Source organism: Astyanax mexicanus, chromosome 13, assembly GCF_023375975.1.
Source record: "Astyanax mexicanus isolate ESR-SI-001 chromosome 13, AstMex3_surface, whole genome shotgun sequence".
Taxonomy (NCBI): Eukaryota; Metazoa; Chordata; class Actinopteri; order Characiformes; family Acestrorhamphidae; genus Astyanax; species Astyanax mexicanus.
Genome location: NC_064420.1, coordinates 39,021,930 through 39,047,309, shown reverse-complemented (window position 1 = coordinate 39,047,309; position 25,380 = coordinate 39,021,930). Strand labels below are relative to the sequence as shown.

Genomic DNA, 25,380 nt, shown 5'->3' with positions numbered 1-25,380 from the left:
GTCTGTTGATATTTTTATTATATTTATTTATTTACTTATTTTTCCAGGCAGCGGCCTTTCAGACCCTTGTTGTAGTTGTCGCTTTACGTGAAACTCAGCTTCAGTGAATGTGAACAATACATCATGGCAAATATTGTGATTCATATTATATTTTGACACGCAGGCACAGAACACAAGATTTAGGATTTAATTAATTAATTAATTAATTTAATTAAGAATTTTACACACTGTGCTGTGTAACCTTAGTTAAATGTTAGAGGATGTTGTTAAGGACCAGAAGGTTGCTGCGCTGAATCTCAGGACAATGGCGCCCTTGAGTAAGGCACGTATCCCCATAACTGTTCCTTAGATGGTAATGTTGAGGTCCATGTGTGTTCACACTGCTGTTTAATGTGGAGGTTGAGTTCCGTTGTACATTGACAGTACAGTGCACACTCAATGTATTTTTTCTTTACTTGATTGAGTAGTTGTTGCCATAATATAGATTAGAACATTACTCAAATAGGGCTATTCACTGTATTATACAAACTCTACCTCTACATAACTGTACAACTGATGCTCTCAAACACATTAAGATGGCAGTAAATTCAAGCAATTAACTTTTGACAAGTTATCTAAGCATTGGTAGTGATAGGGGCAGTCCTAATGAGTGAGTTGGGTAATTGGCTGCATACATTAGGAATTAGGAAAAAAATGAGAAATAAAATGATTATTTTTAAAAAGTTATTGATTCTAATACAGGTATTTTTTTCTTCCACTTAGTTTAGTCTAGGGTCAAGTCACTTGTGCATTTAAGGGTTAGTGTAATCAACCATGGCTGATAATGCCCTCTTTCTAATTAAACATGTTCATGTCTGTCAATATTTGTTGACAACATTTGTGCACAGATGTGCAAATGCACATAAACACACTGCTTGTCTGATTCCTGCAAAGACATGCTGTTAATAGAATAGTTCTCTCTGGAACAGATACACAGAGGGGCTAGAGGGGTATAAAGCCCATAGTGCACTGAACTGTGAATGATCCTGCTCATTCCAGTACTTTTGTGGTTGGGTAGAGATTTACCATTTAATTATTATCTTGAAACTAAGAAGTTTCTGTTGATAAATGCAGTCAAACTTTCAAATTATAGACCCAATACCTAATTCATCTATAGGCAATTGATGATAAAGAATACACTGTTAAAATTAAGGGGCTATATAGGACAGTTTCAGAGCAATGCTATAAATAATATATATTTTTGTAAAATAGATATGTAAATGAAGAACACTGTAAAGGTTTAAAAAAAATGTATGGTAACAGCTTATTTGTACATAAATTGTTCTTTTTGGAACCAAACGTTGTTATTTTATGTCTTTGTAGAACCTTTATGTTAAAAAAATTATCACAAAAGTGTCAAAATCACATTATACTGCCCAGCTAATACCAAGTACACAGACATGCCAAAAGTCATGGAACAGCAGTATGTAAACTGATCATACCTTACCTTACCTTAACCTAACATTAACATTCCTCGATCCACAGTGTCAAGTGTTCTTCATTACAGACTTGATTAGTTGTGACGTTGCTCAACCAATGGCATCATTCTGTTATAGAAATATAACTGCCCGCCAAAAAATGGGTGATGATTAAAGGAAACCTTTGGCCATGTCTTTCACACTGACATTCCAAAAGTCATGAGATAGCAGTTTACAAATTGATGAAGTGTCACTTCAGGGAATAGCTTGGAAGTACCTACAAATACAAATACAAAAGTTGTAAGGTGTTATCTTGTGAGTGAGGCTGAACAATGGGCAATGTGCTCTTGACAAGACAAGATGACTGATCAGAGCTTGAATAAGGTCTGATCGTGGGGGCCAGATGGATGGGACATTCTATTTAAAGTTGTGTGGGCATTATTATATATTATTTCTTAATCCAGAAAATGTCATAGAAGTCATTCCCACTCACAGTGGACAGCACAGTGTGTGGCAATGATTGTGTAGCGGTGTCTGGCTTGAATTGTCCATGTTGAACAGACAAGTGACTCCACATCCGTGTGATGGAACAGGGCAAAATCATGGAACTGGAACTAGTATTGACATTCAGTGAAAATGAATACCCAAAAAGACCGAACAATAACAGCTAAAATAAAAAAAATAATCTGCTTTGATGTTATTGCTATTGCCATAAACAAATTGAGTGAATTCATTTTCTTCCCAAAAATACTGGTAAGCATTAAACAAAAAAATCTATATTGATGGCACCTCTCCATTAATTCTGATTAGCATTGCCTGTGAATGTGCATAAGCACGCATTAAGAGTGTGATGCTCAGACACGTTCTGTCCTCGGCAGCGGCGAGCCAAGCTTGAAAGGCACGCTGGAGTGGACGGCACAGGGATTAACAGGAGTGAAGAGTTGAGAGGAAAAGCACGCGAACACAGATACCTGTAGAGCACTTGTACACACAATGACACAATAAATGAACAAAGGAAAAACATGAAGCTTCCAGCACTAAAGAGTTTTTATCAGCAGCGTTGAAAAAAATGAATTTTGTGGTTTAAATAATTTTCTTAGGTGCTACAACTGCAAATAAAGACCCTATTCTTCTCTTCTCACTAAAGAGTGTCCCTCTCTTTTCTGTCAGTCTCTCTCTTTCTCTCTCTATCTCTCTCTCTCTCTCTCACTCACACATACTCATACTAAAGCCCACCTCTCGGATGCCCTCCCCCAAATGAGTGTCATCATGAGACGCAGCTTTGAAGCACGCTGGCTGAAACTGAACTGCTCATACTGGTGCTAAGCTTGGAAGAAGCCAGACATGGAACCTTTTTTCCCCACTAAAGCTTCTTCCTGAGCTGAATGGACCGACAGCTTTGGAATATCGAGGCATTTGAATGAGTGAAAGAAACTAAGCTCAGCTGAACTAACCTTACTGGAAGGATAGATGGATGGGGAATACTGGAATACTACAATGGGACATGTCTGTTTTATGCTTACCTGACCCTGTGCTCGCTCTTAATCTGTAGCGAGAGATCCTAAAGATCCCTTTTGGCTTACATTCTAGCCAGAAGACACAAGACACCTGGAAAAATGCTTGTAAGGACAAGTCCTTTTGTCACTTTCTTTACAAAATAATGGAAAGGTTATGATACGCTTTGTTATGAAAGGAGGGGTAAAGACTGACGATTGGCAGCTCCTACAATGAGCGACTCCACTCTGCCCTGGGCAGAAGCAACATCAGGTGTGGACCGGAACCTCAGCAGGACCCTCAGCGACAGCGTTCATAGCAGCGATGTGTGGAGCATCAGTGGCAGTGGTCCATGGCTGCTTGCAATCATGCTGTCCCTCATTATTCTTATGACAGCTTGTGGAAACATCCTGTTGATCGCTCTGGTTTTCGCCCACCGGTCCTTGAGGTGCACCTCCAACTGCTTCCTAGTGTCTCTCTTCTTTTCAGACCTGATGGTGGCTCTGGTGGTGATGCCGCCTGCCATGCTGAACATTCTCTGTGGGACCTGGGTCCTATCCCCAGGATTCTGTCCAGTCTGGCTCTGCTTCGACGTGATGTGCTGCAGCGCCTCCATCCTCAACTTGTGCGTGATCAGCCTGGACCGCTACCTCCTTATTATATCCCCCTTGCGCTACAAACAGCGCATGACCCCGCCCCGTGCTTTGCTTCTTGTGGGTGGCGCTTGGGGCCTGGCAGCTCTCACCTCCTTCCTGCCAATAAAGATGGACTGGCACAGCCTGGGACGTCCAAAAGACCACTCAGGGCACAGCTCGACCAATGAAACAGTGCCAGAGTTGAGCACCTATTATCCCCCTTCCTACTTCCAGTTGTCAAACTCAGGCACCTTATCTCTGCAGTGCCGTTTGAGCGTCACCCTGCCCTTTGCCTTGGTGGCCACTTTCCTCACCTTCTTCCTGCCCTCCACAGCCATCTGCTTCACCTACTGCCGCATCCTGCTGGCCGCCAGGAGGCAAGCGCGTCAAGTAGAGGCGCTCACACATCCTCCGTATCCCCATCATTCTCCAGGGGAGCCGTCCCAGCCTCCTTCACTTGGCCATGTTGTCCAGGACGGAGATGACTACAGCCACCAGGATCCTCAGGTGTCACGCCACGTTCCGGTAAGAACATGCAGTGGGCAGTTGAGGAAGGCAGGGCAGGGAAATGGATTTGGATGCATTGGGGATAGAAACAGTTAATGCAAGAAACCGAAAACCATATTGTAGGAGAAAGCCTTGTGGGCTTTCAAGTGGGCACGGATGTAAGGGAGACAGTAAGAAAGAAAAAAATAGAGAAAGAAAGGAAATGAGAGGGAGAGGGAGTGAGAGAGAAAAAGAGAGAAAGCAGTGTGTACTCACACACTCACACTTAAGTTAGCCTTGCCTTTCTGCTCTCATCTACTGTATTCTCCAGTCCATAAAAAAGAAGAGGTGATGGAGTTGACAAAGTGAATATACCAGTGTCCTTCATTTGAGAGGTGAGAAAAAAAAGATTAAAAATGAGTGCAGGAGTGGGAGGTAGAAGAGTTTAGAATCAAAAGATGTTTCTCATAATGCAAAAAGGCAATGTGCAGACACAACTGTGAATGCAGAAGGTGCTAAAAGCTATTTAAACTAAGTTAAGCTGAGGTAAAGTCCTTGAAGGTATATAAAGGTCTGTCAGGTTCGGCACAAAGAACCTTATGCAAGGCAATTCTGCCTTCTGCAATGGTCATTTTCAAAAACAGTGCTTCATAAATAGTTCTCTCATCCCATGGCAACATTATGAAAGTGTCTTTATTTGAACATATTTCTGTACCTGCTTCCTCCAGCTGTCGGTGAACAGTGAACGTCGTCTGGCTCACAAGCAGGGGAAGAGGGCACTCAAGGCTAGCCTTACATTGGGAGTTCTGCTGGGGTTATTCTTCAGTGCTTGGTTGCCGTTCTTCATTGCCAACATGGCACAGGTGAGTACCTGTAAATTCCTACCAGTTTTGGCAGTGTGTGGTTGGCGGATCATGTTGCATGCCATCAGCAGCCGGAGTCAGAGAGAGCACAATTGGTCTTGCTCTTTCTTTGTGGGTAGATGGTGCTAGCCTCTCTGATCACTCATTACTAGTGTGATGTTGGTAAGCACATGCATCTGTTAGCTGATGCATCAAAGCTGGGGAGCTGCTCTTTCCTCTGAGAGCATTAAATACCCAGTGATGGTTACCCAAGTTCGGAAAGTTCGAAAAACACATATATCAGAGGAGGCATGTGTTAACCTTTATCCGTCTTGTGTTGGGGTTGTTACTAGTGATATGGGGAGTTTATTCGAAAGGAAATTTGGTAATTTTCCTTCCATATTGTGGAGAAAATGGGGTAAGAGTGCTGTGGTAATTGGACAGCCTCACAAAGGTCTTGACAAAGGTCCATCCAATAGTTGATGCGTCCTTTTAACAGAACTTGTCTTCAATCGATTAATTCCCATTTGCCTACTCCCAAGACCACTTGATCGACATGTAATTGTTGAATTCTTGCACGCTAATTGTACACCCCACCTTCTGCCTCAGAATAAATGCAAGAGCCTCTGACATTTTGAAAGACTGACAAACAGAAAGTCCCCCTATTTAATTCTGTAATTATACCCATCCCGCTCTCAAATTATACCCATCCTGCTTTCAGTAATCCAGTCATCTCACCCCCCATCTGTGTCCCTCACTCGTCTCCCACGGAAAACAGCACAGGCTCGGAGAGCTTCTTGGTGCGCCTGTCTGTTTCCCTCCTTCACACTCAATATGGTGTGTGAATAGCTCTCTCGCTCTCTCTCACTCTCTCGCTCCTACCCTTTTCATCATCCTGCAAGCCTCCCGAGCCGTTCCCTTTCCTCTGGTGAAACTAGACATTCATGACCTTTTCCCACTCCTCTCCCCTCTTGAGTATTGACCTCCTCCATGATCTGAGACCTTTTCCTTTTCGTTTCCCTCTTTTAGGCCGTGTGTGAGTGCATCCCTCCCTCGCTCTTTGATGCCATCACTTGGCTGGGATATTGCAACAGCACCATGAACCCCATCATCTATCCCCTCTTCATGCGGGACTTTAAGAGGGCACTGGGGCGTCTGCTGCCTTGCTGCTCTTCTTCACGCATCCCTAGACGGCCTTCCCCGCCGCTCTCGCTCTCCCTACGCAACTCAGGTGAGCCTCAGTTACCCAGCGAGCCTCCCTCGCTGGCCTCAGACCCACCACAGCCACCAGCTACTGCCACAGATGCAGTAAACCTGCTGGATGCGGAGCACGGCGAGATTGACCTGCCTTTACTCCTGCCTAACCAGGTCGACACGCTTGACTGATGGGAGTCTTGATAGACTGAGGAGGAGGAGGAGGAAAAAAAATCAAACACCAACTGGGAGTGAAGATACAGCCCATAGATTACACACCAAATGTGTAAAGACAGAGACCAAAAAAAGTGTTATGATCCTTCAGAGGCTGTGTATTCAGATCACCCCTGCCAAAACTGTGTGGGGGTGTTTGGTGTTGAGACCAACCAAATCAGAGACAGCGCCACGCTATGAAGACGAGCATGAAGGTTGCCTGGGATGCATATAAAGCAGAAAAACAGAGCCTGTAAGAGCTGTGCAACACATCTCCCACTTCTAGCATTACCATAACAACCACAACAGATGGAAGACAAGATGAGAGTAAAAGGAATCTCACTAATTCCCGCCACAATGTCAAGTGGCTGTCCGTTAAGCTGTAACAAGTTCTTTAATTAAGAACCTACATTGGTTTTTCAAGAGGTGAGCAAAGCGGAGGCATAATTTCGACATGGGCTGTTTGCCACAAAAACAGCCACTTCCACTCTCACGCTGTCAGCTGTTAAGACCATTTAGAAGTTAATAGAATAGAAATTATTTAACATGAAAAATTCAAACAAACTGTAGAAAATTCCAGTAACTTTTATTCCAATATTTTGCAAAAATGTGATCTCTTTGTAAGTGAAAGCACAATAAATGCATATCATTTATTTGACGTGTTTAATTATGAGACTGTAAGGTGTAAAAATATGGCAAGATTTTTCAGCCTTTTATACGACTTGTTTTACAGGCAGGAAATTATTATATAATCATTATTATTATAATAATTTCAATCGAAAGAAAACTGAGCTTCAGCTTAATCCCTGCTCAATAAGCTAGCCCATAAAAGTACACTGACATGCCAAACATCATGGATTAAGAGTATGTAAAAAGTAATCATTAAATATTACTTTGAGGGACAGCTTGGGTATGCCCACACCTGTATAAGCTACAGTATGAGGTGTTATCTTGTGAGTAATGCTGAACATTAGGCATGGCAATGAGTCATGAGTTATTCATTAGTTCGAATAGTTCGAGGCCTGATAGTGGTTGCGAGAGAGATGGGACATTCAACATCCATCAATCCAGTGTCCTAATGCAGTAGGTCGTAATGATTGAGACCGACGGCATCTGGCTAGAACTGTCTGTGTGAAAAAAAAGACAACGATTCTGGCACAAATCACATTCACGCAGAGGGCCTCACATGTGCAGGTTTCTTTAGCTCTCATAGGACACAATACTAGCTCCTGTCTCATGAATTTTGTCACAGCAATGTACATAAAATTACATAATCTTACTGAAAAATGAATACATTTTGGAAGGAATCCAATATTTCCTATATAGACAAAAGTATTGGCATTCATTTATTGAAAGAGGTGTCCACAAACATTTGCACATATCGTTTACCCACAGAGATTTTACTTGTTTAAACAAGAACAAAAAGTGAAGTCAAACTATTCTCCCAATAATCTTATTATGATCATATTTACGTCATGTGTTTCTTAATTTAAATCTAGATCCTCACAAGATTCATATCAAAATAAGTTCAGATACTTTACTTGGTGTTGCAGCTTGAGTGATTAACAATGACATCCATCATTTTAATTGAGTACTAAGCAAGTGTGCAAATTAATAATTTTAGAGCAAATTATGTAATTATCTCTCCAGTCTACAGCTCTATTAATAATAACAGTCCTTTTTCATTTGACCTGAAATTAAAGCAATTAAAAACCTGAATGTAATCAATGGTACAAGGCTAACTGCTAAAATAGAGTCAGTTCTCATTGAATTGTGGTTCATTGCAGACAGTAAAAACCAAGGATATTTCTCTTTTTGTCTGGTTAACTGCATTAATTTGTTAATATACATTAATTCCTGCATGTCAGGCCTGCAACACATTCCATAGAAGCATTTACTTCTCAATCCACTTTGTAATGATGAGACATTATTAATGTTGAATATGATTTTACACCAAAGATACAAAGTGGTTTAAGTGTTTCAGGTGTTCTTTTGTCTCGTTCTTTCTACCAGCTCTGTTCCACAGCCCCACCTTGTAATGTGTGCAGCATAAGGTCTTGTATTGTCTGATTGAAAAATGCAATAGATCCAGAAAAGAGGAAGTCTTGAAGCCAGCATATGTTGCTCTAAGATCTTGGTTTACTTTTCCGCATGAATGCTGCCATTACAGTAGTGTACTGACAAACCCCCCACACATCATAACATACCCTGGCTTTTAGACTTGCTGAGAACCTTCTGGATCCAGTCTTTGGTCCAGAGGACACAGCATACTCTGAAATACGTATACACAATGATGGTCCATCCTAGATGCGTTTTTACACAATCTTGTACATTTTTTTGACATGCTAGAGATTCTCTGCCCCTCTTTGCTCCTCAAAGACTCAACCTTTTGCGAATGCTGCTTTGTACCAAATCATGATTACAATACTTTACATCTCAACACCTGCCCTAAATTATTCCGTCCTGACATTTTTTATGTGTTGCAGGCCTGAAATGTAGGAATGGAGGATGTGCAAATAAAATTAAGTTTATCAAACATAACATGACACTAAAGTACAATTAATGAATAAAGTGAACTACAATTAATGAAAAAAACTAAGCAGATTAATCACGGCGATATTCTGTGATTAATTATGATCAATTACACTTGGATATTTAAAAAAAAAAAGAATGAATGAAGATAGAATTATATTTAGCGATATAAGTGGTAACAATAACTTATATAACTAATATTATTGTCATGATTAAAATTATAAATTAAAATTCTGATATTTCCCTGTATTTTTGTGAGGGAGACAGAAATAATATACTGTACTATATTACCACAGGGAAGTTTTGATATTTTTAATTAGAATCTTTTATTGTAATGCTTTAGGAAAGGCAGCTGTGCGTATGTGCACACATGGTGGTAGTGTTAGGTATGAGATTAAATCCAATGAATACATTTCAAGGCTAATTAAAATGTAATTTTGTAGTACAAACTTGCTGTGTTTTTAAATCACTTCATAAAACTGCTGATATGTCAACAGGCTCAGAAAACGCAGTAATTAATTTAAATATATATATAAAAAACTGTTTGCATTAAATTCTCCATATTAATTACACTCATTAACATGTTAGCATTGACATCACTAGTTCATACTGTCTGCAATTAAATAAAAGTCAAAGCTTTTTTTTTCCATACTGTGGCAACATTTTCTGTTTTGGGGTTGTACCTATCAAGGCTATATGATTCATGTTGTCAGTTAAATGAGGCCAATGATTTGGCCTAATACTATTTTCATTAGCATTAACTTTTTTTTTTTTATCTTAATACTGACGTCAGCATTCGGTTTATGACATTGTAAGGTAAAGTAATTTGAAAAATCCTACAAAGATTTCTACTGTGCAAATCTGAGAAAAAATAAGATATACAGCTCTGGAAAAAAATAAGAGACCACATAAAAATTGTGAGTTTCACTGATTTTACCAAACTGAAAATCTCTGGAATATAATCAAGAGGAAGATGGATGATCACAAGCCATCAAACCAAGCTGAACTGCTTAATTATTTGCACCAGGAGTGGCATAAAGTTATCCAAAAGCAGTGTGTAAGACTGGTGGAGGAGAACATGGCAAGATGCATGAAAACTGTGATTAAAAACCAGGGTTATTCCACCAAACATTGATTTTTTTAACTCTTAAAACCTTATGAATATGAAATTGATTTTTTTTGCATTATTTAAGGTCTGAAAGCTCTGCATCTTTGATGTTATTTCAGCCATTTCTCATTTTCTGCAAATAAACTCTCTAAATGACAATACATTTATTTTAATTTTGTCCACAGTTTATAGAATAAAACAACAATGTTTCATTTTACTCAAACACATAACTATAAATAGCAAAATCAGATAAACTGATTCAGAAACTGAAGTTGTCTCTTATTTTTTTCCAGAGTTGTATAAATATAAGATATAAATTACAATACTCACTACTGCAGCTCCTCTAGTTAAACTAGTGATCCAGTTACACACCGTACTGACCTGATTTATCCTGTGGAAAGCTACATAAGTAGTTTACAGCAGACAAGCCACTGAACAGTGCACTGCAGGGGCACCCCAGAACAATGTCTTGAGAAGAGCTGAGTTAGCCTACATCACCATTTGAGTCCACAATTGTTGTCGCTGAGTGTTCTGAGAGCGGGGTATGAAGAGAGTGTGTGGGTGGTGTTGCGGCTGGCTGAGAAAAAGACAGTTTGCCATTGGCTAGCTGGTCCTTTGTGATTCTTTCAGCTCGTTTCGGTTGGTGTGTGCCTGTGTGTTCAGCAGTCCAGTGTGTGGTGTCCCAGTCCCAGGACATGTGTTCAGGGTCTGGGTCACTTTCACCCGCTTCCTCACCTCTGCCCTGACAGTCTGTGCCTTTGCTGACTTCAGTTGCACAACAAACACTGCAGTCCTTTTGAGCAGTGTCAGCGTCACTGAGAGAGTCCAGCAAGTCTGAGATGTCTGGAATATCCCAGCCATCGTCTGGCTCTTTCTCAGTAGAGATTTCTTCTCCTTCAGTTTTTGAGGTTGATACAGGTTTTTCCTCCTGTTGTCCATTCTCTTTGGCTGACTGGACCTCGGTGACTTCCAGTTTCTCCTGAGTTGCAGTCACTATCTGAGGCTGGACAGCCATAACTCCAGCTCCTTCCTTGGTAGGAACACCAACTGCTACAAGGATGGTGTCCATCTGACGCATGTAGTCTAAATGACCGTTAACCTGACAAGGAGATAAAAATTTTAAATACAAAAGTAGAGCTGACATCTATCAATATAAAAAAAAAATAACTTCTTGACGATTGCCAATATCAATAAATCTGAGCTGCTTTACATTCTCTGTCATGGTACTGTTCTTACTGCTCAATGTATCAGCTGAAACATTCAATATAATTGTGTGTCCTTGTCATCAGCATTAATGCAGGTACATTTGTGCAAAAATAACAACCCTTACGATCATTTTCAAAAGATCTACCGATGATTTAAACTGCTCAGGCGTAGTTGGCAGATCTAACCCTGGTCAAGGTTCTCATGCTGTAACTTGCGCGCATTGTCCAATGAATGTGCTCTGCTTATCACAGCTCTCTTTATTTGCTCTCAGTCACAAGGACTCTTATTTCATGTGCCAGTCAGCAGGGTGAGCTGAGTAGTTATTTGACTTCAAGGTACTGCAGCAAAAGGAGGAAACTGAATTAATCTACTCAATATGTGGTTTGGTGACTGTATCATTAAAAATGCTTCACTTAAATTTAGTTTTCTGCAAAAATCCTGTATGAGCGGCGTTTTAAACTCTTAACGTTCATGAATTTAATGTGTTCCAGAGGTCTACTTATGATATATATTATTGTTTATGTACCAAAAACAGCACAGCAATTTATTTAAGCATTTTAGGTAGTATCTATGCTAATTCTCTCACAGTAGCTCAATCTGTCTTAGTAAGACACAGAGCAAACAGATCTACACTTATAGGAAAAAGCAGATGAACCTCTGCTTCCTACTGTGCAGACCTGAGTAGAACGGCCAATTCTCAAGCATTATAGATCCAATCTCATATTCTCACGCCACACAAAGCATTCTCACACATTTTAACAACCCCTCATCCCCTTTAAAACGACCTCCAGATTAATTTAACTACAGGTGCTGCTCCACATTTCTCTGAACCAGAAATCGAGGCCTTCTTACTTTCCAAGGGTTTCAAATATGTGATTGAAACATGTCAGTAACTTTTAATTTAGGAGAGATAGCGCTCTACATTTAAAGAGACAGAAATATTGTTAAATAGGCAATTTAATGGGTTTAAACAATGTAATCTGATTTGGTATAGGTTAGAAAATGAGTGTAATAGATTCAGAACTTCTACATTCTGGCATAATGTTTTTTAGAAATATTATGCTTGTATTCTGTGGGCCTGGGGAGTGTTCTGCATGTGGGCACTGCCATTTACTCACCACAGATGACAGATCCACGTTAACAATGCGACGAGCACTGGAGTTGATTGGCTGGAGCCCTGCTACAGAGAGCTGAACACTAGAACTTCTATACAAAAATCCAAGAAGCCAATCGCCCCTAAAAGAGAAAGACATACATATTTCTTCTAATTTATTCCTCATTAATATGTTCTGCACATACACTCAATTAGTCTTTTTCTAACCTGCAATATCCATTAACAATCTTTCCCGCAACGACTCTCGAGAGCCGATCCCACGTTTTCTCAGATCCATCCACAGGGGCTCCCAGCAGAACGACGTCTTCCACAACACCTTCGCTGCCTGACCGGTAATGAGACATGACATGTCTTTTCAATGTTCTACAGTAGATAAGGCTCGCTATTGCAGCCCACGCAGTGCAAATTAATGTCTTCACCTTTCCATCATTCAGTAGAGACAAAGGGAGGGCTCAAAGCAGTGCATGCTACATTATTCTTTAATATTCACATCTCTGATCTGCTCAAGTGAACAACATTGAAATGCTTTCTGGTCCTGATGTAGCCCCCTGACTTGGGTTTCCAACTAGATATGCACTATATGGCTGTAAAATAAAATCACAATATTCTTGGCAATATGACAAATTTGCTACTGCAAACAAAAAAAATTACTAAAAATATACACTGCTCAAAAAAATAAAGGGAACACTCAAATAACACATCCTAGATCTGAATGAATGAAATATTCTCATTGAATACTTTGTTTTGTACAAAGTTGAATGTGCTGACAACAAAATCACACAAAAATCATCAATGGAAATAAAATTTATTAACCAATGGAGGCCTGGATTTGGAGCCAACTTTAATGTAATGTCCTTAAAACAAGTCAAAATGAGGCTCAGTATTGTGTGTGGCCTACACGTGCCTGTATGACCTCCCTACAACGCCTGGGCATGCTCCTGATGAGGTGGCGGATGGTCTCCTGAGGGATCTCCTCCCAGACCTGGACTAAAGCATCCGCCAACTCCTGGACAGTCTGTGGTGCAACGTGACGTTGGTGGATGGAGCGAGACATGATGTCCCAGATGTGCTCAATCGGATTCAGGTCTGGGGAACGGGCGGGCCAGTCCATAGCTTCAATGCCTTCATCTTGCAGGAACTGCTGACACACTCCAGCCACATGAGGTCTAGCATTGTCCTGCATTAGGAGGAACCCAGGGCCAACCGCACCAGCATATGGTCTCACAAGGGGTCTGAGGATCTCATCTCGGTACCTAATGGCAGTCAGGCTACCTCTGGTGAGCACATGGAGGGCTGTGCGGCCCTCCAAAGAAATGCCACCCCACACCATTACTGACCCACTGCCAAACCGGTCATGCTGAAGGTTGTTGCAGGCAGCAGACCGCTCTCCACGGCGTCTCCAGACTCTGTCACGTCTGTCATGTGCTCAGTGTGAACCTGCTTTCATCTGTGAAGAGCACAAGGCGCCAGTGGCGAATTTGCCAATCCTGGTGTTCTCTGGCAAATGCCAAGCGTCCTGCACGGTGTTGGGCTGTGAGCACAACCCCCATCTGTGGACGTCGGGCCCTCATACCATCCTCATGGAGTCGGTTTCTAACCGTTTGTGCAGACACATGCACATTTGTGGCCTGCTGGAGGTCATTTTGCAGGGCTCTGGCAGTGCTCCTCCTGTTCCTTCTTGCACAAAGGCGGAGGTAGCGGTCCTGCTGCTGGGTTGTTGCCCTCCTACGGCCTCCTCCACGTCTCCTGGTGTACTGGCCTGTCCCCTGGTAGCGCCTCCAGCCTCTGGACACTACGCTGACAGACACAGCAAACCTTCTTGCCACAGCTCGCATTGATGTGCCATCCTGGATGAGCTGCACTACCTGAGCCACTTGTGTGGGTTGTAGAGTCCGTCTCATGCTACCACGAGTGTGAAAGCACCACCAACATTCAAAACTGACCAAAACATCAGCCAGACAGCATAGGTTCTGAGAAGTGGTCTGTGGTCCCCACCTGCAGAACCACTCCTTTATTGAGTGTGTCTTGCTAATTGCCAATAATTTCCACCTGTTGTCTATTCCATTTGCACAACAGCAGGTGAAATTGATTGTCAATCAGTGTTGCTTCCTAAGTGGACAGTTTAATTTCACAGAAGTTTGATTTACTTGGAGTTATATTGTGTTATTTGAGTGTTCCCTTTATTTTTTTGAGCAGTGTACTTTACAACTTCACAGTAAATAGCAAAAAACAACACAAAATAGACAGTTTTTTTATGGCAGAATATCACTATAATAAAATGGATTTGTATTTTTAGTTAATAAAAAAATCAATGTTAATTTAATTGTATACAATATGGCACAATGATCCAAAGTCAACAATTTGTCTTTTATTGTAGGTGAACTTAAAAATATATGCATGGCAGGGGCTACATCAGGGCCAGGGTTAGTATCCTCTATTCTAGGTTTACAAAAAAAAATAAATGCACCTTGGTCATTGGCGAGCTCCTCTAGGCAGAAATAGATGACTCGAGCTCCAAGGCTAAAGCCAATCAGACTGACAGGTCGCTTTCCCTTCAATCAGACAAAGAAAAAAGAAAGAAAGAATGAAAGAAGAGGTAGCTATAAGGACACCATTCTAATTAGTGGCTCTGCACTGGCAGCCCAGACACCAAAGCCTGGATAACTCACTTCCTACCGGTTTCTATTAGTGGGGGCAGCCACACAGAGCAGCTATTAAGAGTACAGGAAAGAAATTTCTTCCACCTAACTTTTCCATCTAACACCTCACTAACCTGTTGCCGGCTCCGGAGCACTTGGGCCAGGTGCTTTCCCACCTCTGCCGAGCGGCTCAGGCACACTCCCCACGGGTTGTCAATCACGCTTGCCACAGCCAGCAGAGAGGCTGGCCAGGTCAGGGCCGTAACAATGCCTGCACAAGAGCGAGACAGGAAATCTTCAGTCAATAAAAGGTGGATGCAAACTGAACCATGAACTTCCTGCTTTAATGTCTGACACATTAAAAGCATTTGCTTTTCTTAGATTAAACAGGGTCACTAAAGGTGAAGATTTATAATATATATATAGGTAACTCAGTGTTCAGAAGTGTAGGAAGGAACTGACTGCATCTACTCAAGGTGCAGATTTTGCTATACTGAAGAAAGGCAAGAAAAAAAAAGAATCATGCTACATTAAGGCTATACAATCCTGTTCGGGTAAAATACTAAATCATGCCAGTTCAACTACTCAAGGTTACAATCATGAATGGATGAATGGACCAATAGAAATGCTCCAAACTATCTTGGAATATTTTTTTACACTGATTCCATTGAAATTCGAAAACATATTTATTCTCCTGTAAAGCTGACATTTTAGATGCCCATGCTTAGTGCCACAGCTCACAGAAGACCCACCTGACAACACAGTGTACTTAAGGGCCTCCTGGGCCACAACACTGACTAATCCATCCCACAGGGAGTCAAGAATGCACCCCAGATCTCTGAGGTAGCGCGATTCCCACTTCAGGCAGTACTGCTCTCCACAGGATCCAAGACTTCTCCACGGAGCCTGAAAGGAACCTAGAAAAAGCACAGAGAGGAGGACAAAGGTGCCCTATTATTAGAACTGACTGCCTTACTGTAATCATACTGCTACATACTGCTACAGCTGTAAGCACAAGCCTTGAAATTAGGAATGAACGAATAGGAAAAACACTGCATTGTGATATTTTGTTGTTCTGTGATTTATACGACAGTTAAGAGCTGGATGATAGGGCTACATTTTATGTGTGTATAAATACATTTTATAATCAGCAAAACAAAGGATGTCTGAATTGCTGAAAAATAAATTTTCCAATTTATATAGCTTATCTGCCTTGTAATGAATGTCAGTCAGTGACAGATGCTGAAAATAATGTATTAACTATCACTATTATTGAAGCCTTTTTTCTATTGTGATTTTTAATAATAAATATTAATAATGAATTATTTATAAATATTCACCATTAAAAAAACATATTGACTGTCACCAGATTTCACCAGAAATAAATAGTAGAACATGTCAAGATATTAATAATGCCCTGTGTTTATCAACAATTTGGGCAAAATAAATGCTATTAAATATTGTGTTTTTCTGTAGTAGTAGCATGCATGAATTAAATTTGCTTTACGTGAAACACTGCACAGGCTGCAATAAAGAAACTTAAACAATATATTTTGCAGCCCTGCTTGCAATACAATAAATACCAATTGTAAAACCAGTCTGACTTAATAATGAAGATTTGTAGGTCTGTATTACAATAGGTTTCTGAAAACATTAGTAAAAATGTATTTTACATAGTTTTTTTTTTAATTACACACAAATTAATAATTATTATTTTATTGGTAAAACTATGTGAATGTGAATGTGAATCTTGTCCAACCATTGGTCCCAACTGTGTTATGACCTATTGACGGTTTGTGTTTTGGACCTTGATTAAACAAATACAGGACCTGATGTAAAATGGCTAAGATCAAACACAAAAATGTATTAGTATCTACATATATATTTTGATTTTAATATCACTATAAACTTAAATCAGCATGTTACGGTACTACCTGCTTGTTCTACCAGATAATGATGATAATTAAGGACTAGGTAATGATGTTGCATTAAAAACACTGACTGTATTTGCCGCTGCAGAGCCATCCAGTCACAGCCACAGTAAGATGAAGGTGCTTCCCTGAGTTCAGAGGAAGGAACTCGAACTCCTCAATCGCACCCACGTGTTTGTTCATCTTATAGCCTGATAAAGAGGGAAGGAAGTAAATGAGCTTGGCAGGTACAAAACCACAACAAAGAGACAGTTTTTAAAAAAAGGTGTGAGGAGAACCAAGAGTTAAAGCATCCTCTGACTCCCACTGAAATGATGGAGAGGTAATTAGGCACTCCACAGATAGTGATGGTATTCAGAGGGAGACTCACCAGTTAAGCCTGCTCCAGCAGCGCCAAAGAGAGAGGCCATAATGGCAATACCAGTGGCAGATCCCAGTGCAGCTGCCCCTCCTGCCCCCAACACTGCCCCTGCCCCAGCAGCTACCAGAGGTGCAGCCAGACCTCCTGTCACACCTAGAATGCACAGAGAGCAAATGAGCTATTAAGGATTATTTAAAACCTATAGTACAGCAGCCTCAAGGTTTTAGTGGTATCGTCTTTAACTTCTTACAACCTGTGTATAGCCCCACACCATCATAACTGTGGTACTTTCAATATTAACATCAGTTTCATAGAATCTTATATAGAACCATGCTAAACTAAATTAATCCTAATAGTAGTTTTCGAATCATGTTTAATAAAATAATTATAAATTCATGGTTCAAAAGGTTAACAGACACATATTCAGGGTTCATACACTTTTCACCAATAAATTCCCATGATTTTTTATGACTTTTCCATGCCTTCCATGCCTACCTCGACTGTATTTTAAAACAGACATTGCAGACATTGACAATAAAACCAAATATCAACTAAAACTATCATCGAAATTGATTATACTAGACCTAAAATGACTCTGACACACAATTTTTTAGGTAATAAAATGTGTGTCAGATCCTGAGAGCTCTACTGTGTAGGGCTAAATTACTGAATTAACTCTGAGCTTTTATTTGTAGACCAAATTTCCATTAATTTTCCAAAGCTTTCTGGGAATTTTTATTTTTCCAAAACTTATTCAGGCCTGGAAATTGCTATTTTCAAATTCCATGACTTTTCCTGGTTCTTCATGAACTCTGCTTATTAAATATTATACGGATTTTCCTAGTTTTTCCTGGTTAGAAGCTAGACGTAATATTGATAGAAATGTTAAAATTCATTGACCAGTTAAAACAGCCCATATACATCCGCCACGTTTTTTAAAAACACATACATAGCTCCACCTATTGAGCCTACCCCAGTTTAGCCCCAGCACTTCATAGTGAAGAGAGCAATTTGAATGGCATAATATAGGACAGCCAATCAGAACAGAGCTTACAGATGTTATCTTATATCCGTCTCTTAAAGGTCTAGTAATAACGTGCAACGTACTTTGTTTCCTCAAAGAGGTTGGAATATGATACATTGTACGTACCTTGAGAAAAATATAAAAAAAAAATACATGTAATAGCCCTTTAATAGCTTTTTTTTTATATCATTTTTAACATCTGTGTGGGTCAGCTACAACTACTTTCCCTGGATTCTTATTTTAAAATTATCATGAGCTATTATGCAAATGCTAACCTTAAGTACATATTCAAGTATGTCTTCACTGCTTTTGGTTTCAATGTTTTGCTATATATTTTTTATAGTATTTACTTTTTTGTATTTAAACAGTCAAAAATGAACAAAACAAATGCATAAAGTATACTCTGACTATCAGTTATGGAGGAAGAGGCATAACAGAATTGCCAGCAGACAGAAATTACATTACATTACATTACATTTGGCAGACGCTTTTGTCCAAAGCGACTTACAATAGTCAAGTACAATGTAAAATAAGTTTAAAGGTAAAACATCTTTGGATAGGGATAAAAGGAGGACAAAGGGGAGTAATAGGATAGAGGAGTGAAGGAGAGGAAGAAGGAAATGAGGTTAGAAGTAGTTAGTGTGTTAGAGGTGTTAAGAGAGTAAGTGCTCTTTGAAGAGCTCTGTCTTCAGGAGTTTCTTAAAGATAGCGAGAGATTCTCCTGATCTGGTAGTGGAAGGTAGTTTGTTCCACCATTGGGGAACTCTGTATGAGAACAGTCTGGATTGCTTTGTGTGAGTTTTTGGCAAAGCGAGGCGACGTTCACTGGAGGAGCGCAGTGGCCGGGAGGTAGCGTAAGCCTTCAGGAGCGAGTGCAGGTAGGAAGGAGCCTGTTCTGTCGTCACCTTGTAGGCGATTGTAAGAGCTTTGAATTTGATGCGAGCATCAACTGGTAGCCAATGGAGCTCAATGAGCAGCGGGGTGACATGTGCCCGTTTTGGCTGGTTGAAGACCAGACGTGCTGCTGCGTTCTGGATCATCTGGAGTGGTTTTACTACACAGGACGGGAGGCCAGTTAGCAGGGCATTGCAGTAGTCGAGGCGTGAGATGACGACCGCTTGCACCAGGAGTTGGGTGGCCTGTTGCGTGAAGAACGGTCTAATTTTTCGGATGTTATAGAGCGCAAAGCGGCAGGACCGAGCAACTGAGGCCACATGGTGCGTGAAGGAGAGTTGGTCATCAACCAGAACACCCAGGTTCCTAGCAACCTTTGTCGGTGAGAGAGAGAGAGAGTCGATACTTATAGAGAAGTTGTGTTGAAAAGATGGTTTTGCTGGTATAACCAGAAGTTCAGTCTTTGAGAGATTTAATTGAAGGTGATGCTCCTTCATCCATGAGGATATGTCAGAGAGACACTGCGATATCCGTGCAGAGATTGAGTGATCTTCAGGTGAGAACGACAGGTATAGCTGGGTGTCATCAGCAAAGCAATGATAGGAACATCCGTGTGAGCGGATAACCTGACCAAGAGAGGTGGTGTATATGGAGAACAGTAGGGGTCCCAGTACCGAACCTTGGGGAACTACAGTGGATAAGGAGCGGGCTGAGGACAGCTGTCCTTGCCACGACACCTTGAGTGAGAGCCCAGTGAGGTACGATCTGAACCATGACAGCACATTGTCTGCGATCCCCATGTTTGAGAGATGGTGAATAAAAAAATGGTGTTTAGACCTACCAATTACTGTGCCCCCACCAACAGTGGCAAGTCCAATCAGCAAGTAACGGCGTATTTTGCGCCCCCTCTCTTTCTTCCGTCTTCTTGATGACTCTTCTCTGTGGACAAAATGAGTCATGAGTCAGTGATGGAAGGAGCGTTAGGGACATGCAGGGATTGGGCACCCAGAAAAACAACTCCTTTTAGGCATGAAATGGCATTTTTTTGACAAGAAGGCAAAATTGTTTTATTTACTCACTGTTCTAATGAATCCTCTTTGAAAGCACAGTGACACAAACACACAAAGGAACAAGCTATCATATTACTCCTTTCATAAAGACTGCTCATAGTTCATAACTGTACAGTAATTACAAAAAATAGGGGTAATATAGTGTACAGCAGTTCTATTCTGTTCTGCTTAATAGACAGGCACCAGTTATAAATGTGTGTTCAACTCTTTACTCATAGACACCCTAACCAATAGAAAACAACTGTATAATAAGTATCCAAGCAATAAAGTATATATCTAACACATGGTAGGTAACTATATACCTAATAACTAATTATGTAACATATAGAACTAAAGTAACTACAGTAAAAAATAAAATAAAATAAATAATAATAATAATAATAATAATAATAATAATAATAATAATAATTTAATTAACTAACTAACTAACAAACAACTGTAGCTATGTAAATAATGAGTAAATAAATAAGTCTGTAACAAAGTAACAATCTATGCAAATAATAAGAAGGTAACTAAGAAGTAACTGTAATTATGTGACTAATAAATAACCATGCGACCAATAAGATAACTGTTACTAACTGTAATAAAGCAATTATTTAACAATAACTGATTACATAGCTTAGTAACTAACTAAGTAAGATGATATAAAAAAGACAGAAAAATGCCAGTAATTAATACATATAAGGGTTAATGCAAAAATTCTCTAATCCTACAGCAGAAACAAACAAAAAACACAATAATACTTTTGCATAAAACCTTTTACGGATTCACTTTAATTATGGCACTAAACATTTAATGAAGGAAGCTAAATCTCTTACTCGCTCTCCTCTCCTCCTTCTCTCAATCTTTCTCCGAGTGTCTCCTCAAAGTCCTCCAGCTGCTGAGGGCACACACGCAGAAGGCAGCTCACATGTCGGATCAGGACACGAGCCCTGGCATCATATTGACCTAGAACAGAATATCAGGAGAAAGACCACATTATTCAGCAAAAGCCCAGACCTTTACAATATATAATATTCTGTTCAGAATAAAGCTGCACAATATAGTGTCTGTATTTTAATAATTGCTGTGACACTGGCTTTTGCAGTAATATGAATGACATCCAACTGAAATAGTTGTTATCTAATGTTATTAACTAATGTACACTGTCACAAAGGGTTTCATTATCAGTTCCAAAGAAAACGAACAAAAAACCCTTTTATTTGTAGCACATTTGTAGCAGTGTAGTTCAACAAAAGGACATTTTTTCATGATTTTTAACCACAAGTCCACCACAAACGCAATATCTCGCTACATAATGACTACTCCAAACTAATCCAAAAATATAATAATAACTAAATAGAATTCTCACCATCTTTTACAGAGAATGAAACCAGGTCCTGAAATAAAAACAAAGAAGGAAAAGGTCATCGCCACATAAAGGACATTAGGATAAGACAAGCACTGCTGTAAGCTGATAGACTGATGTTCACATACACACCTGTGTGATGGGCAGGGATCCTTCTCTGAGCAACGGCTCTGCCTGTAGGATAGAGAGGAACGTGTCGTTCCCTTCACGGCCGAGCCCAGACAGAAAGGCCTCCATCACTGGCATGACAGACTCATCCAGATCCAGCCACTGCACTAAGCCTTTCAGAAACTGCTCCCGAAACTTTCTGTAAGGAGGTTGTTACGTTAGATTGTTTTGTTAAAAACACTTTTATGCTTTTTTAAGCTACTATTGATTCAGGTGTCTAAAAATGCTGTCATATTACTGCCCAATAACACACCCACTGAGAGCAGAATTGTAGAATTAAGCACAGCAATGCACAGTTCTGTTTAATATAGTGAAGTATCATTGGAAAATAAGTTTGGTTTAAAGCACAGAGTCTTATCTGGCAATGGAAAGCTGAGGCTGGACTCAAGGATATTATCAGTGTTTAAAGAACACTAACCCAACTGCACATTTCAACACAAAGAGTGTAACTGATCCAGTTTAGGACAATCTGAATAAAAGTCACTGTACCCAGTATGAAAGAGAGCAAGGCCAATTGTGCTCCCTCATGGCTCTTGCAGCTGATTGCAAGCTGCATAACTGGGATTTGAAACCAAAATCTTCTTTAGACTGCTGGACTACTCAGTGCTCTGCATGTTGGTTGGTCAGTACTGACTCTAATGATGATGATAAAATATTATGATATTTTATTTTTACCATATTGCCCAGGTTTGCTAACAAGTAAGTATTTAACAATGTAACAAATAAGTAATAATTTAAATAAACAAATAAGTAACAAATAAATATATAATTATTATGTAGCTAATTATGTAATTAAAGTCATTTTTAACTATGTTACTACAATTTTTTTTATTTGTGACCAAACAACTGGAGCTGGTGCTGGACTTGAAATATAAATTATTTTAGATCTGATTTTCTTCTTAAAATTATACTCAAAAAAATGTTAAGATAAATTATTATACCTCAAAAATACTTTTGGCATATGGAATACTCTGCAAGAATAATTGGTAAAACATTTACCTAACCTTATAAAACCTTATGAACCATATGACACTGACATTTTAGTGTAAAAAGGTTCAGAAGGCAGCATAAAATGCAATTACATTTGGCCTACATAAAAACAATGGGTCCCATTCACCAATACCTTTATGAAAACATTTTCTCAAATTTGTTACTGAAAAAAGAAAATGTATTTGTCAGATTCCTGGTGTGTTTTAAAACCGCCGAATTGTTCACAGCTCTGTTCTTATTATAATAGATCCCACTGTTAACATGGTGTAAAGGTCAGAATCTTCATGAAAACAGCATAAGTGGGTTTTCACTTTTTCTTAGGAACAGCTGGTGAATAAATCCCATCACACAGAAGGAATGTGTGCAAATTTACAATAAACACATATAAAATAATGACAATAATAACACACTCAATTATTTATACCCTATTACCTTTGTTCAGGTCCTGGAAACAGCTGTGCAAGTGATACTCCACACAAGCCAGCATAGGCAAATCTCCCTGGCTCACTTAGCTGCCTTCCCATCTCTGCTTCTGATGCCGACGGCTCCTGACCATTCGGCCTGGGCTCCTTCCCCCCTGGGTCTATAACGAAAGAATTACACAACATAACTAACCAGGAAATCAGGAGATATAAACACAGGTCATGTGAAGACAGTTTTATAAACAGTCTTTGTTTTGGCAACTTAGGCTTAGTGAGGATCCAGAAAGTCTAAGAAATCCAGCTAATTAGATTGTGGTTACATTGCTATAATCTTTGCCTTAAGTGCAAACTTGTAATGTTTGCAACCTAATAATTTTCCACAGGGCTGAGGGTGATACTGAAAAACAAGATAAGAGTTTGGAGTCCTATAAAACATAAAAATCAAAAGGGTTATCATATCACACCACTAAATTCTTAAGGTTCTCTTTCTCCTGTATCCCAAGATATAAGTGATATTATTGTATCAATTTGGAGTAATGGGATACCAAACTTAGGAAAAATCTATATTCAGTTGTTCATAAAACAAATTTGATCACTTGTGTGCTGTCCTCCTCGTTTCCGAATTAAAAATTAAGCCTGATTTTAATGCACTTTTCTAAGCCCAAAATAGGCTAGATTTCTCTCACTGAATTAAGAACTAAGATACAACAGACATAACAATGCATTTATTGCATTTGTTTTGTACAAAGTTAAGTGATTATGTTTTTTGGAAAACTTGACTTTTTGTGTACAGTTGTGAAGCTGATAGTGCTGCTAGTTTTTAAACACTAGCAGCTAAAGTTGCACATATACAAAACAATATTTCATAAATGTTCGTTAAATATTTTGTATAATTATGTGCTCAACATTTTCACCGCATCACTGTAATGTTTCATTTACTGTCCTTTCTGAGTTAAAGCAATGCTGGTCTTTAAAAAACATGCTATTATGTGTCAGGTTTTGGTGATAGTCAAAACAATGCAAAATGTTTACAGTTTTCTAAACTGAACTATCACATGTTTATTCAATAATTATATAGTCCATCAAATTTTATTGTATCAGTGTAATGTTTTATTTACTGTATTATTTTATATAAAAATGGTTATTATAAATGTTGTATAGGTATATATATTGAACCGAGCTGTATATTAGTGAATGCATATTAGTCTGTCCCTCTAAAATCATTACAATTTTTCATGTGGCCCCTTGGGAAAATTATTTGCCCACCCCTGCTATAGGCAAAATTTGAGTAAAAGAAAGTCATTTCTATCAATTTTGCTATTTAAACAAACTAGATAAGTTAGTTATCTTCATGTACTGCCATAAGAACAACACACATGACTTATACAACTAGGTTAACTAACTTAAAAAATAAGGTTAAAATAATTATTTAATGACAGGCCTTTTGGTCATATTGTCAGAGAAGAAATATGAACATTTTGTACATTTTAACAGTTAATAAATAGTATTTTCAGAAGCTAAGCGTTAGCTTTGTGTTGAGAAGACACGTAGCTAGCTGTATTTACTATCCAGTAATATGAGCTCATATCTGCAGACTTTAGTTCAGTATGAGTACAGAAAGAGCAATTAAAACTAGTGGTGCACAGTTAATATAAACTGATATATTAGCCGTAACTCAGACTAACAGAGGGTGATAGTTAGCTACGTTAGCTAGCTGATATTAAGGCTTGTAAGTTAGTATCGTTAGCTAGCCAGCTGTTAGCAGTTAGCTAGGCTAGCTAAAGAAGTTGTCTGTGTAAGTGAACGGTAGTTAGCTAGCGTTAGCCGGTTAGCAGTTTTAAGTTGTTATTAAGAAAACTAAAGCGAAACTAAACACCAGACCTGAAGTTCCTTTATCTGCTGAGTCCATAATCTCAAACAGCAGCAGCAGCAGCAGCAGCCTGTAGCCGCACAGTTTCACTCCATGTTTAGAGTTTATCACAGCCTGAACAGTGAACAGTCATCATCATCAGCCCACAGTCAGATTAAAGTTCAGCCCCGTTTTTATCCAATCACTGACGCCCTCTCTCTCTCTCTCTCTCTCTCTCTCCCTCCCTCATATATATATACATATATGAGACTACTTCAGTTTCTGAATCACTTCAGTTTCTCTGATTTTGCTATTTATAGGTATATGTTTGAGTAAAATGTACATTGTTGTTTTATTCTTCAAACTACAGACAACATTTCTTCCAAATTTCAAATAAAATATT

At 39.4% G+C, this 25,380-nt stretch overlaps 2 protein-coding genes across 2 annotated transcripts; one reads left to right on the top strand and one right to left on the bottom strand.

Annotated features, from left to right (window-relative positions):
* The first annotated feature begins 1,786 nt into the window (after positions 1-1,786).
* htr6 (5-hydroxytryptamine (serotonin) receptor 6) lies at positions 1,787-6,944 on the top strand. The gene is made up of 3 exons (XM_007246234.4): positions 1,787-4,111; positions 4,801-4,935; positions 5,944-6,944. The coding sequence occupies exons 1-3, from the start codon at positions 3,185-3,187 to the stop codon at positions 6,298-6,300; spliced, it is 1,419 nt and encodes a 472-aa protein (XP_007246296.2). The 5' UTR covers positions 1,787-3,184; the 3' UTR covers positions 6,301-6,944.
* tmco4 (transmembrane and coiled-coil domains 4) lies at positions 6,891-25,151 on the bottom strand. The gene is made up of 14 exons (XM_015605054.3): positions 25,010-25,151; positions 23,139-23,289; positions 21,681-21,855; positions 21,552-21,579; positions 21,019-21,148; positions 19,972-20,069; positions 17,222-17,365; positions 16,923-17,042; positions 15,673-15,837; positions 15,055-15,191; positions 14,749-14,833; positions 12,489-12,606; positions 12,286-12,403; positions 6,891-11,060 (listed from the first exon to the last, which is right to left on the bottom strand). The coding sequence occupies exons 1-14, from the start codon at positions 25,035-25,037 to the stop codon at positions 10,446-10,448; spliced, it is 2,112 nt and encodes a 703-aa protein (XP_015460540.3). The 5' UTR covers positions 25,038-25,151; the 3' UTR covers positions 6,891-10,445.
* Between the last annotated feature and the right edge of the window lie 229 nt (positions 25,152-25,380).